General features: G+C 44.4%; 1 protein-coding gene across 2 annotated transcripts in view; it reads right to left on the reverse strand.

Moving 5' to 3' along the window:
- The window catches only part of LPGAT1 (lysophosphatidylglycerol acyltransferase 1), a 64768-nt gene that overhangs the window by 15466 nt on the left and 34628 nt on the right, over positions 1-14674 (reverse strand). For both annotated transcript variants that reach the window (XM_028724706.2, XM_077925561.1), the window contains exons 4-5: positions 13617-13712; positions 11737-12010 (exon numbers count right to left, since the gene is read on the reverse strand). In XM_028724706.2, the coding sequence (XP_028580539.1) occupies positions 11737-12010; positions 13617-13712 (370 nt within the window). The remainder of the gene's footprint in view (positions 1-11736; positions 12011-13616; positions 13713-14674) is intronic.

Genomic DNA, 14674 nt, shown 5'->3' on the forward strand with positions numbered 1-14674 from the left:
TTGGAAGGGACCCTGAGGATCATCTAGTCCAGCCCCCTGCAATGCAGGAATATGCAGCTGTCCCATACGGGGATCAAACCTGCATCCTTGCCATTATCAGCACCATGCCCTAACCACCATGATTTAAATTATCAATAAGCATTAAAGGTACACCATTAAATTTCTGGCATTCTGTCAACAAGTGAGATGCTAATTAAGCCAAGCACTTAAAAAGCTTAACCTAGTGCCATGTTCGGTGTAGGAGCACTTTCTCCCTGGGCAGAGGAAATGACATACGCCTGATACACCGCTGAAGCCTGCAAGTGCTTGCAACCTCTGGTCTCAACAGGCTTAGTACACAAATCTGTTTTCAATACCAGGATCAGCATGGAATGTATGAAGTAGCATCAAAGAAGACATGGCAACCTACTAATATATTTGTTTTGGCGCAAGTTCTCATCGCCTAGAGACCTTTCTTCTCTTAGTTACTCATTCTCTTTCAAGCTTTCAAAAGCTTCTTCATCACACTTTCTCAACGCATACAGAGCCCTTTTCAAAATATTTTTTTAGCAAACAAAATAGCGGCTATTATTTAATAACTCTTTAACACAACAATATATAGATACACACTTTAATTTATAGCCCATTTACATTAACACTTCATTACTATTTAAGTAGAAGTTTTAAATCACAGGAAACCATATATTCACAATCAATGACTAGAGGATATTCTCAACGCCAAGGAAAAAACCATCATCATACCTAAGAAAGGAAGCCTTCATGGAAACAAGAACCAAAGTACTGTATGCCAAACTGGTTTATGATGACAAAACTACCATGAAAATAATTGAGAGAAAGAGAGCAACTGAGATAAAGTTAAGCATGTTTTATTTTCACCCAAATTAATTGGCTAACATATTTGAAAGGTTTATATGTTGCCTCTCAGCTAAATAGCATTCAAGGTATCTTAGCCACAAAATAACTCAACCACCATAAAAAATACAAAACAGGAGGAGAATAAAATACAGGTGGCAACCATTGTGCGTGGGGGCTTCCATGCTGGCCCCCGCATGTGTCAGCAGAGCGCACAAATGCCCTCGCTGCTGCCCTGTTCTGTCCACCATTCTGCCCTCTTCCAGGTCCAAAAGGACCCCTTCATTGGCAGTTGTGTGTCAACTGGACACACACAAAGTTATCACCACCTGTAGCGCGCAGACATAAAATTACGGACAAAAGCGGCCGTTAAAATACAGTCATACCTCGGGTTACAGATGCTTCAGGTTGTGTTTTTTCGGGTTAAAGGTAAAGGTACCCCTGCCCATACGGGCCAGTCTTGACAGACTCTGGGGTTGTGCGCCCATCTCACTCAAGAGGCCGGGGGCCAGCGCTGTCCGGAGACACTTCCGGGTCACGTGGCCAGCGTGACAAAGCTGCATCTGGCGAGCCAGCGCAGCACACGGAAACACCGTTTACCTTCCCGCCAGTAAGCGGTCCCTATTTATCTACTTGCACCTGGGGGTGCTTTCGAACTACTAGGTTGGCAGGCGCTGGGACCGAGCAACGGGAACGCACCCCGCCACGGGGATTCGAACCGCCGACCTTTCGATCGGCAAGCCCTAGGCGCTGAGGCTTTTACCCACAGCGCCACCCGTGTCCCGTGGTTTTTCGGGTTACGGACTGCCAAAACCTGGAAGTACCGGAACGGGTTACTTCCGGGTTGCGCTGGTTGCGCATAAGTGCCGAATTGCAACCCGCGCGTGCGCAGACGCACCGCTGCGGGTTGCGAACGTGCATCCCACACGGATCACGTTCGCAACCCGAGCGTCCACTGTAATATAATCATGTGTCACATTTTAACTGTATGCTTTATTCTCTACATAGTGCACTGGCCCGTAACTCTGTGACATGTATGCCTTTCAAAGGCATACTTCTTATGCATATAATGGACTGCTGAGAAACCTTAAGCCAAAGGACAGGTTGATTTGTTTCAATAAATATGTGTAATGCATTATGATTTCTGCCAAGAGTGACAACATTGCAACAGGAAAGAGATGGTTCCCAAACCCCTTCCTTACATTCTTGACACATAGATCTCAAGCAGCCAAGCTATTTTGATCTTTCCAATTAGAATACTTTTGTTCTGCATTAGAAGACACTGAGAGTTTCTTTTCAGCAAATGGTCCAATTACCCTGGTGTGCTGGACTTAGCAGCCAGCTACATCAACTTTTCCCTCCAGGGACTGCTTGTTTTGTTTCAGGTTTCATCCTGGCTTCCACTTCTTCCATGCTATATATGTTGATATTCAAATACCCTGGAAAATTAAACCCGTAATTCCCCCAAGGATCATCTGCATACATTGGAAGCCAGTATAGGCTACCTTGCATCGCAGAAAGAAATTACAGCATGAAGAAAGTAGCTCTCATTGCTCTCTCCATTTCTGTTCTTAAAACCAGAAGATAGAAAAGGAGATGTTGCAAGCAGCACTAGCTCCAACCCACACGTACACACTTGCAAACAGTTGAGGGAGCCGCTATAAAAGCAATGTGCCCTGACCAATGACCTGATCTGCACACTCTGTCTCTGCCAGAGGCGAAAGGGGAAGAGTGAGAGAGAGAGCACACATGCACAAGCTCCACAGCCACACTGTATTACTGTACTTCCCCAACTAGAGAAGCAAAAAGAACTGTTCTTCCACGCTCTTCCTCTTTTCTGAAAACAGAGGACTATCTGTGTCCTAGTGTGCAGTGATGGGGACCACGAACGTAAGACGCTGGCTCATACAGAGTCAGACCATTTGTCCATCTAGCTCAGTGCTGTCTATGAGACCAGTGGCATGTCAAGGCTGGACCACAGGCAATGAGTGGCATGGAGAGTCAGGACTCCATGACCACCAGTACCTGAGGGCAATCCAGAAAGCTGGACCAGGGAACAAGCCAGGGGTCTGGACCAGCAAACAAGACCACAGAGGGAAGTTGTGATAGAATCAGGTAGACCTTGTGGTTTGGAAAAGAGTCAGCTGAAAAACAAAGTGCTTTATACCCCTTCCTGCCTGGGCCAGCCTAAGAGAGAAGATTCTTCCCTGATCTGGTGCTGCACATGGCTCAATGCATGGGGAAAATGGGCGGCAGCTCTTTACACAGCAGCTTTCTGGTGTTGATAACAAGATTTTTTCGTGCCCTAGCTGAAAGATGCTAAAGACACAACCAAGGGTCTTCTTTGTGCAGATGCTTCACCACTGAGCCATGACCATTCCCTCAAAGGCTGCATCTGCTTGCATGAGGTAATTCTTATGCTCTGAGGGCCAGGGGTGCCCTGAATTCAGTCTTGCAAGGTCTTTTTAAAAGGTCAGATTGCCCACCAGTTTATTTTACAATTACAAAGCATACTTTTTTGATTATTTAATTTCTATGCCGTTTAATATATTAAAAAATACCTCTAAGCGGTGTACAAAAAACTGAAGCAACAACAATTAAAACAAAATACAGTGGTGCCTCGCAAGACGAAATTAATTCGTTCCGCAAGTCTCTTCGTCTTGCGGTTTTTTCGTCTTGCGATGCACGGTTTCCCATAGGAATGCATTGAAAATCAATTAATGCGTTCCTAGGGAAACCGCCTTCAGACCAGGTCCGGGGACAGTCTGTCCCCGGACCTCTTCTGAAGGCTGGGGGGGGGGGGGACAAGGGCTTTTCTTCCCACCCCCAGCATTTTAAAAAACCCTGGGACAGCGGAGGACTTCTCCGCTGTCCGGGCGATCTTAAAATGCTGGCGGGCGGCATTTTAAAATCGCCCCGACAGCGGAGGACTTCTCCGCTGTCCGGGGCGATTTAAAAGCCCCTGGGAAGGCAGGCAGGGGGGACAAAGACTTTCGCCCCCTGCCCGCCTTCAGAAGGTGTTCCCGCCCCCCGCCCCGCTTCGGAACAGCGTTCCGAAGTGGGGCGGCTGGGGCAGGTGATCCCGCGCCCCCTCCCCGCTTCGGAACAGCGTTCCGAAGTGGGGCGGCTGGGGCAGGTGATCCCGCCCCCCCTCCCCGCTTCGGAACAGCGTTCCGAAGTGGGGCGGCTGGGGCAGGTGATCCCGCCCCCCCTCCCCGCTTCGGAACAGCGTTCCGAAGTGGGGCGGCTGGGGCAGGTGATCCCGCCCCCCCTCCCCGCTTCGGAACAGCGTTCCGAAGTGGGGCGGCTGGGGCAGGTCTTCCCGCCCCCCCGCCCCGCTTCGGAACAGCGTTCCGAAGTGGGGCGGCTGGGGCAGGTGATCCCGCGCCCCCTCCCCGCTTCGGAACAGCGTTCCGAAGTGGGGCGGCTGGGGCAGGTGATCCCGCCCCCCCTCCCCGCTTCGGAACAGCGTTCCGAAGTGGGGCGGCTGGGGCAGGTGATCCCGCCCCCCCTCCCCGCTTCGGAACAGCGTTCCGAAGTGGGGCGGCTGGGGCAGGTGATCCCGCCCCCCCTCCCCGCTTCGGAACAGCGTTCCGAAGTGGGGCGGCTGGGGCAGGTGATCCCGCCCCCCCTCCCCGCTTCGGAACAGCGTTCCGAAGTGGGGCGGCTGGGGCAGGTGATCCCGCCCCCCCTCCCCGCTTCGGAACAGCGTTCCGAAGTGGGGCGGCTGGGGCAGGTGATCCCGCCCCCCCTCCCCGCTTCGGAACAGCGTTCCGAAGTGGGGCGGCTGGGGCAGGTCTTCCCGCCCCCCCTCCCCGCTTCGGAACAGCGTTCCGAAGTGGGGCGGCTGGGGCAGGTCTTCCCGCCCCCCCTCCCCGCTTCGGAACAGCGTTCCGAAGTGGGGCGGCTGGGGCAGGTGATCCCGCCCCCCCCCCTTCGGAACAGCGTTTTAAAATGCTGGGGGTCGGGAGCGAAGCGCTGCCGACCCCAGCATTTTAAAATCTCCCCGTGTCCCGGGAAGGTTTTAAAATGCTGGGGGTCGGGAGAGAAGCGCTGCCGACCCCCAGCATTTTAAAATCTCCAAGGGACAGCAGAGAAGTCTCTGTCCCGAGGAGATTTTAAAATGCTGGGGGTCGGGAGGGAAGCGCTGCCGACCCCCAGCATTTTAAAATCTCCCCGTGTCCCGGGAAGGTTTTAAAATGCTGGGGGTCGGGAGCGAAGCGCTGCCGACCCCCAGCATTTTAAAATCTCCAAGGGACAGCAGAGAAGTCTCTGTCCCGAGGAGATTTTAAAATGCTGGGGGTCGGGAGGGAAGCGCTGCCGACCCCCAGCATTTTAAAATCTCCCCGTGTCCCGGGAAGGTTTTAAAATGCTGGGGGTCGGGAGGGAAGCGCTGCCGACCCCCAGCATTTTAAAATCTCCCCGTGTCCCGGGAAGGTTTTAAAATGCTGGGGGTCGGGAGCGAAGCGCTGCCGACCCCCAGCATTTTTAAATCTCCCCGGGACACGGGGAGATTTTAAAATGCTGGGGTCGGCAGCGCTTCCCTCCCGACCCCCAGCATTTTAAAATCTCCTCGGGACAGAGACTTCTCTGCTGTCCCTTGGAGATTTTAAAATGCTGGGGGTCGGCAGCGAACGCTTCGCTCCCGCCCGCCAGCATTTTAAGATCGCCCGGGGCAGGCGGGGGAAAGGCAGGCGGGGGGGAGCAAAGACTTTTGCCCCCCGCCGGCCTTCAGAAGAGGTCCTCTTCTGAAGGCCGGCTGTGGGCGAAAGTCTTTGCTCCCGACCGCCAGCATTTCCCTATGGGCTTTCGTCTTGCGATGCAAGCCCATAGGGAAATTCGTCTTGCGAAGCGCCTCCAAAACAGAAAACCCTTTCGTCTTGCGGGTTTTCCGTCTTGCGAGGCATTCGTCTTGCGGGGTACCACTGTATTGGAAAAAGACAGTTGTTGTTGTTGTTATATTATTATTATTATTATTATTATTACATATAAATTAATACCAATTCAGTTTCCTCCTAACACACCCTCCCTTTCAGCCTTTGGGTTCTCAGCCAGGGTCCAATCAAACCCTCAACTCACCCATAGAAAGCTCACAACGAGAAGTTGTGGAAACAGTGGATTTTATCCTAGTCTCTCACTCTAGACTTGCTTTTGTCCTCTGCCCCTCACCCTGCCACCGGAGTGGGGGGGGGGTGCGTGCGCATACCCTCCCTGAGCAGAACAGAGACACGCTCTACTGCTGCCCCATGGCTCTCAGCGCCCTCACCTTTCCTTTCTCCTGCCCCTGCTTGCCTCCTCCTCTCAGTGCGCAGGCAGATGTTCCCTTAGCAATCGTGCCCTGAGTGCTGCAGCGGCCCTGCCCACCGTGCTACAGCCTCAGAGGAGAAAGAGGAGAGCAAACGAGCCAGGCAGCACGAGCCAGAATGTGGGCCTGGTGAGGGTGATGGAGTATAGGGCACACGGGCTTCCACCTCGCTACCACTGTCGCCATGATGCTGCCATAAAAAACCTGGACATTTTGCAAAAAAAATTTAAAACCTGCCTGGAATCTTTACCCTAAAAAATGACGACACGTCTGGGGGAAAACGGACATGTGGCACCCCTGCCATAGGTCCCAAATAGAGGTGGGTCACAATGAACCCCTGCCTGCCTCCTCCCAAAACACCAGGGAGGGTCCAAAAAACCCTGGACAAGGCTTAGGCGTAGGTGCTACTCTTGGCCAGCTAAGGCCCAAAATTTGGAGAGATGAATGGAAAGAAGTGGTTCACCAATTATTCCTCCTCAGTCTCAGGTTACAGACGCTTCAGGTTACAGATTCCGCTAACCCAGAAATAGTACCTCGGGTTAAGAACTTTGCTTCAGGATGAGAACAGAAATTGTGCAGCGGCGGCAGCGGGAGGCCCCATTAGCTAAAGTGGTGCTTCAGGTTAAGAACAGTTTCAGGTTAAGAACGGACCTCCAGAACTAATTAAGTTCTTAACCCGAGGTAACACTGTACTTAAAATTAATTTGGGGCCAAAGGAGGGCCAAGGCTGCTCATCACACACACACCCCAATCCTTCCACTTCAGGTCATAACTCACTGTAGGGTATATTATTATTATTATTATTATTATTATTATTATTATTATTATTTACATTTGTATACCGTGCTTTGTCCAAAGATCACAGGGAGGTTCACAATATAAACCAACAAAATGAGAACACAAAATACAGAATAAAACAAAAACAAAAGCAAACCAACAGACCCCCTTATTGTGTCCTTAGGCCTCTGAGCCCAAGACAAACCTGCACTATGGCATCAGAGCTGAGGGAGACAAAAGAGGAAGCTCACCTCCTTGGCCTCCAGCTTTTACCACAAAAGTGCCAGAGTAAAGAGCAGATCAGAGACTAATGCTTCTGAAGAAATCCCAGTTGTGCTACCAGAAGAAATACAATTTTGTAAATACTTCAGAGACTATACCTAAAAAGATTCTTTCTTTTTTTTTTTTTACAGTGTTGCTCCACTCGAGAATACTCTTAGTCTTTGCTTCCTCTGGAAGCAAGTAAATTAGCCCACGGGGATATGAATGGAAACCCTGCAGGCTGCGGCATGTATTTATCTATCACTCTCTACAGGCCCTTCCTTCCCTCTGGGTTCCTTGCAGTCAGGGGCTGCCAAGTGCAATAGCTTGGCCTGGCAGTTCTGAATGTACTCTTCAGTAGGGCGGCTTTCATCCAGTGCCAAGGCAAATTCTCACAACACTCAGAGCAATCAAAGAAACAGAAAAGGAAGAAACGTCTTTTAGCAATACTACCCGTTCGAGGATAACGTTTTGGGCTACACGAATCCCAGCCAAGTAACAAACAAATATATAACACCCATACACACTCTCCATTTAGAAGTTTAGCAACCAGAAAAGTAAGGCATCTTTGTGCCACCAATATAATTGGGAGTCATAGCTTTGGAAGGGAGAGCAGAAAAAGTGTAGTATTTATTAAATACAGCAATAATAGATATATTGCTTGTCTCAGGGAAGCCCATCTGATACTAAACAGTATAGCACAGACTTAGATATCTAAATGGAAGCATTTGATTTAAATAAATTCCTGTGTCTTGATATTAAAAATCTGCCGAAACACTGAATTGACAAAGTGACAGAGCTGCTTGTGGGTTTCGTGGAAGTGAATGTCTGGTCTAATGCTGGACTATAAGACGGATTCGTGGTCTGATCCAGTATGTTTCAAAATCATTTCCCCCTTTGAATATCCAACCTGATGAAAAGATTTTAAAATAATAATAGTTGGTTGAAATAAAAAGATAGGGTCTCACTCAAATCTGTTTCTCATTTTGTGGGACCTAAATGCTTAAAAGCAGGCAGTGTGGGCTGTGCTGGATACCTAGAGCCAGGGTAGGATTCATTGGTTATGCATGCTGACAGACCAGAAAAAGCAAACTCCAGATCTAAAGCGAAGAGCATATTTATCTTCCCACATAAACCAAACAAGACACCCCCTCAGTTGTGAGCTGCAGTAAAGATTACAAAAGGTACTCTACCTGCATTCAATGGGTAAACATCAATTTGACGAATATAAATAAGCCAGCAGATTATCCAATATTTGTCTATCATTACCCAATTTTTATCATTAAAAGCCAGCAATATTTAACACTGCATTTCAAACGAAAGCTCTAAAGTATTAATAAACAAATAGCCGGGCACATCTCAGCCCCATCTGAAACGATTCAGGAAGGCATTGTTATAGCATATTGCTGCTGCCTATAGACCAAAATAGGTAATACAGGTGTTTTAGACTGGATATTCCATTCATTTGTTCTACAGGTGGCAGTAGCACATTGTAGCAGTGACATGAATGTTTCCCTATTAATTTAGATTTCTCAAACACTGTGCCCACTTCTCACTCATAAACTTATCTTATTTCCTACTCCTTCACCTCTTGTACTGTTCATCTCTTATACAATCTCTACTTCTCATTCCTGGTTCCTCTTCATAGGCTAATGCCAGCCTTAAGTAACTTAGAAATATTGGGCTGGTGCTCTTTGCAGGATTACAACATAAACAAAAGGTACTATGGTTATACAGAACAACTAGGGCTGGGTTCATACAGGTAAACTATTTTAAATCAATTAAGCCTGGCCAAAACTGGAATTAGGCACAAAGCAGCATGTTCGAGGGTGAGGAGGCATCTATGCATCCATCTGTGTGCAGTATATAACCAACTCACAAATTTAAACTGGGTCAGCTATTGCACACAAAAGAAAACACTTCTTTAAAATGACATCAGAGTTCTATCATATGAGGTCATAATTCAATAAATAACACATGCCGATCTATGTAAATGAGATTTATTCATTATCTACATTAATAAAAACTTTCATCAGTTATCAGCAAGTAGTGCATTCCAACAATTTTTTGCAAACTATTTCATTCCATTACACCTCTGTCACTGAACACTTAATTGCTCAGGTTCAATGTTAAGGTATTTGCAAGCCCATTTTGGTCCAATGAGGATGTTACTAATGAGACTTTCTAACACATCAGGAATAATGCATAAACACTCCAATAGCAGGTTTACAACAATCAGTAATCACAATCTTTAGCAGAAATGTGCTCCTGAAAATTGACTCTGCAATGTGATCATTTTAAAGAGCCCAAATGAATTGTGACACACAAAGGCATCTCTTTAAAAAATGGACAACAACTGGAAACTGCTTATACTGCCAAAGTCCAGTATTCTGATAAAGTTTCTGTTAGTCCACATTAAAAAAACAAGATAAACCTTGAAGCAGTGGTGTGTGAAAACCAAACTTACATATAATCAGACACTATAATCTTGTAAAATGAAGTCCAGGTGAAAAACAGAAAACTCTCACCCTGAGGAATACCAAAGAATTTGCTATGTATGCACCACGTTCTTGACGAGATTTAGGATATCCTGTAGAGTTATATAAAACAACGAAAGGAAGGACTGTAGACAGGACACTGCTGGCAAGACCAATGAAACTGCCAAGCAGCTACAATATGCTTCATCAAATACTGAGCAAGACCAACTGTCAATGTCAAGGTCTCAAGAGAGAAGAAACCACATTTGGTGTGCCAGAAGCTGGCCATTGAACAAAGAACTGAACGCAAATGAATGAATATGCCTTTTCCCTTGTAAACTCGCATTCCTACAGATACCTAAATTCAGCTGAGTCTCAGATCTTAAGTAATTTCACTTACATGGTGAACATAAATTGCTTGTTAAATTCTGCTGTATCTCCAAAAAGTCAGAGACTGTTTTGCAAAGCAAAATACAGAGAAAGCTCCCCCAGTTTCTCATATTAATTTTGAACACAGCTGAATTTTGGAAAGCATACCTCTATAAAGCCCCGTAAAAACAATGCTACAAATTCAACACACCTTCACTCTGAAACAAGTAATGTAGAAAAATAATGTGGAAATTCTTTTTCCGATGACAAGGCCACACACAAGTAACACCCAGGCTACATTACTATAATGTGCTGTACAGGAATTGCCAAAACACAATCATTATAAGCTCAATTGGTGGAAAAAGGAAAGTTGGATGTTGCCAGTATGTGGATAGTTGTAACTCAAATAATGTACAAGTATAGCAAGAGCGAAATATATCATGTTTATTAAATTCCTACCCCCGTTTTCTTCTGGAAATTCAAAATAAGTAGCAGCACAAAGGTACAAATAATCTAGGCAATATCAAACAGCATGATAAAATATCATAATAATGGAATCAGCAAACACAACAGATGATCAGTTCAGTTTTCCCCAAATACTTCTTTAAAGAGCCAAGTTTTCATCAGCTGCTGACACTACGCAGGCCTCTCTAGGGAAGAACATTCTACTACAGCATCAGCACAACCAAAAGGGCCCAGTTCATGAAGAACCCATCTAAGAGAAGGTGGCAGTCCTTTAGATGCACTAGGTTATGAGTGATGGAATAGAGGAGGTAAAGAAACACAGCCAAAAGACTTCCTTTGTTCTTAACACAGTAAAGCAGCTGGGGGGAGAAACAGCAACAATAACTGAAGACACAAAGCTAATTAACGGATGTGTTGCACCCAGAGAAGCCTGGCTGCAAAGTTGGCTGGGGGGGGGGGGTTGCTTTGCAATTGGGTGGGACAAAATAACGTTCCTTCAGCCCATGTTTCTTCTTCACCCCTGGCCCAGAATTAATTTGTTCATACAAAGATGCCCAGGCAGTGTTATTAAACCGATAGCCAATGGAAAAGAAATTTCTCTTTTTAGGGGAGTAACGGAAACTTATTTTTAAAGAAGTTGTTTCCATGGGATAAAAGTCGGTGCTTTTCATTTTCTAGCCCACAGGCTCCATGGTGGAGATCACTCCTGTAAGGTAGGAGGAAAGGACTGCAGTAGAAGTGTTTTAAATGCAGCCTACAGCAAAGAACTTTGAATTCTGAAACGCTGCAGGTGAGAGCTATATATTCTCCTTCCGGCAATCAGACTTATAATAGACGCACAACAGGGGGAAAGTCAACAATATAGAAGTAGTAATTTGCACTTCAGTCTCTAACACACTCACAACTTCCCCTCCTACACTAATAGGTGTATACAGTACTCTTATGATCCCAGAACAGTTAAATGTATGTGGTTAGATAATCCAAGGAGCACCAAGGCATTTCTTTAAAAAGGAAAAAATAAGCATTTATTAATTCTGGGATGACTTGAATTTGCTATAGCTTGGAAGTGCTATATATTTTTGGATGGTCCAAAAATCCAATTCTATTTTTTTACATTAAAAAATATTTTTATGTAAAACATAAAACCTGACACTCATTTTGACCTGATGCTGATTCTGAGATCCCAATCAGCTGCCAACTGGTTCTATAAAAAGTTAAAATGACCCATACCTGCTTCTGGAGCATCGCCACCTGCCAGAGTTCCATTTTCTTGCTGAGCTATCAGGTTTTTCAATATAACTTGTGTGGCCCCCAGTCTTGGCAGTGTAACGTGTGTAAGAAATGGCAAATTGTTTTTCTTGGCAAATGCCTGACTGGTCTCTCTTCTTTTTCGAAGAAAACCACCTTCTGGAAACAATACAATCCACTTCCGATCGCGGCTCCTATAATGTTTTTCTAGATGTTCTTGGAGAAGCAAAAGCTGCTGGTCACGATAAGCTTTTCCCTAAAAGGCAAATGATAAATAGGGACACGTAAGTACAACTTTCTAAGAAAGTTTATTTTCATAATGCTGTTGTTTACTTAAAAGAAATAATAATCCCAAAACAAATTATCTCACTTGGCTGAATTTAGAGTTGGGAGAGAATTCCTACCCACCCCTATTTCCATGTAAACACTCTTGTCACATACTATCAGAAAGATAATATAATCCCCTCCACATTGCCTGTGACAGCCTTCCCCAATGAGGTACCCTCCAGATATTTTGGACATCCAGAAGACACCAGATTGGAGAATCCTGGTCTAGAGCCTCCAGGCTGCCCAACTCACAACTGCAGGGTTGTTTCTTCATTGAAATCCGAACATATAGAGAAACATGATATAGCATTGATGAAGTTTTTTTTTAAAAAAAAAAATTCTAGTTTTCATTTAAATACAATTCAATAGTTTAACATTACTTCTAACATTTCCAATCTTGACTTCCTTCCTCCTCTTCCTGCAGTTCCTTAAATTTATAATTTCATCCATATTCTAAATTAACTTATTCTTTTATTCATCTGTTTTAAAAGAATATATAAATTGCAGGTTATTACAATAATCCTGCCAATGTCTTTTCTCTGTTTATAATTTGTTAGATATTCAATAAAACATTTCCATTCTTTTATTTTTAAAAAAATGTCATCTTGATTTCTTATTCTTCTGATAAGTTTCACAATTTCTGCGTAATCCCTAAGTTTTTGTATCCATTCATCTCTCATCAGGACTTAATTGATGGAAGTTTGTTTATTTATATCACATCTCAGAGGATGATGATGGGGTCAATGCTAGCCATTTCTTACAGACATGTATTCCACAAGAAACACAACCTTTTACTTCATACTTCCCTCTTCACCAGCTATACAACACTCCCAGATCCACCAATTCCAGTCAAATGGCTAGATCAAGCAGCTGAATTTTACTGACCTGTAACTTATGTCAGTCAAAAGGTCCTATCAGTAAAACCCACACCAAATTAGGTGCAATTAGGCTTGAAAGAATATTGTACCTGAGGAGGAAGTGCTAGGATGCCTTAATAGCCCCAGAGACTCTATAGCATAGATAGGAAACCTGTGGCCCTCGACATGTCATTGGACCCTAACGCACATTATCCCTGATCACTAGCCATGCTGACTGGGGTGGATGGGAGTTGAGTCCACTATGTGGAGGGTCACAGGTTTCCCACATCTGCTCTATAGAAAGTATTGACTAGTTTCCAGGAATGAAGAGGCAGGCTCAATTGCCCTGAAGACATTTCTTTACATTCCATTTCAACTACTATATATTTAGGTATTGCCATATGTTTCCTGCATTCTCTCTTCTCTCCTCCCCAGTTCTCTTTTAGCTACCTGAACAATTTTGGGGAACAAGTAGGATAAATGTACTCCTAAATAATATATTATCTTTGAAACATTAATTTGGGGATAAACAGTTGGTTTTGTGCCAAGGTACACTGTGGAAATGTTTTTATACACTATGACTACCTAGCATAGTCGATGAAATGGGTGACCACTTTGAAATCAGATGATGCTACTGATACAGTTTAAAAAAACAAAACAAACAAAAAAATCCATTACCTGTCTTATAAAGAAGTCTCCATGAATTAGAGATACAATGCCAAAGTTTGTATATTTAAAAATATAATCCATCAGCCACATCATCTTACGAACAACCTGGGGAAGTTCAGACAAGAACCTGTCAGTGCACTCCAAAGTAACACAACAAATAAACAAGCCAATGTACAAAGTAAAACATGGTAACCCTTCAGAACACATTAGCTAGCAGAAAACCATTTTCCTTACTAAGAAGTCTGAATATAAATGCCATCGAGAATAACACTGTACAGATGTAACCACTAAAAGACTATTACCTTTCAACAAAGTCTTATTTGCAAAAACATACTCTCCCAGAATTCTACTCCCACTCAATCCAGCATCTTCACTGTTTTCATTTCACAGAGGGGAAAAATACAGATTTGATCTCTATTTGTTAAACATCTTGGGTAAATCATTTGATTCTTTGGAAAAAAAATCTGTCACTTCCAATTAATCTGTATTAACAAGCTTTTACAATGACTTTCATATGCACTTTTTAAAAATTAGTTTAAATAGTCCTTACTTTCAACTGAATACATTCCTTGAATTGGTTTAATTGAACAGATGGGCTTGCTTTCTTGCAAGGGAGAGCAAGAGAATATAAAGGAAAAATCTAAGATGGGCTTCTCATGATAAGCTATACAAGAACAGCACCTATTCAATGAATTATCTATTGTATTCTTTGTACTGTTCTGTTTCAGAAGGAGAATATCTACACTATTTAATTTTAAAAGATCTCTGCGGGTATACAATGAAGTAGGGAGTTTTGAAATATGAAGACACTGGCAGAAAATAATCAAATTTTTCCTACCATCATATTACCTTAAACAGTGTTATGTATGCATTCCGTCCACCATACTTGGAACATTACAAATTTCCTACACAGAAAGCACGGTCAAGAGAAGAAAAGCCATGAAGACCATGTAAGTTGTATGTGTTAATCACATTCACCTATTTGTCTGCACACAAGTTAAGTGTGGGGAAGTGTAGGGAACACCAGCTTCTCAACATAAAAATATGCAGTGAAAACAGATGCATTC

This window comes from Podarcis muralis, chromosome 3 (genome assembly GCF_964188315.1).
Source record: "Podarcis muralis chromosome 3, rPodMur119.hap1.1, whole genome shotgun sequence".
Classification (NCBI taxonomy): domain Eukaryota; kingdom Metazoa; phylum Chordata; class Lepidosauria; order Squamata; family Lacertidae; genus Podarcis; species Podarcis muralis.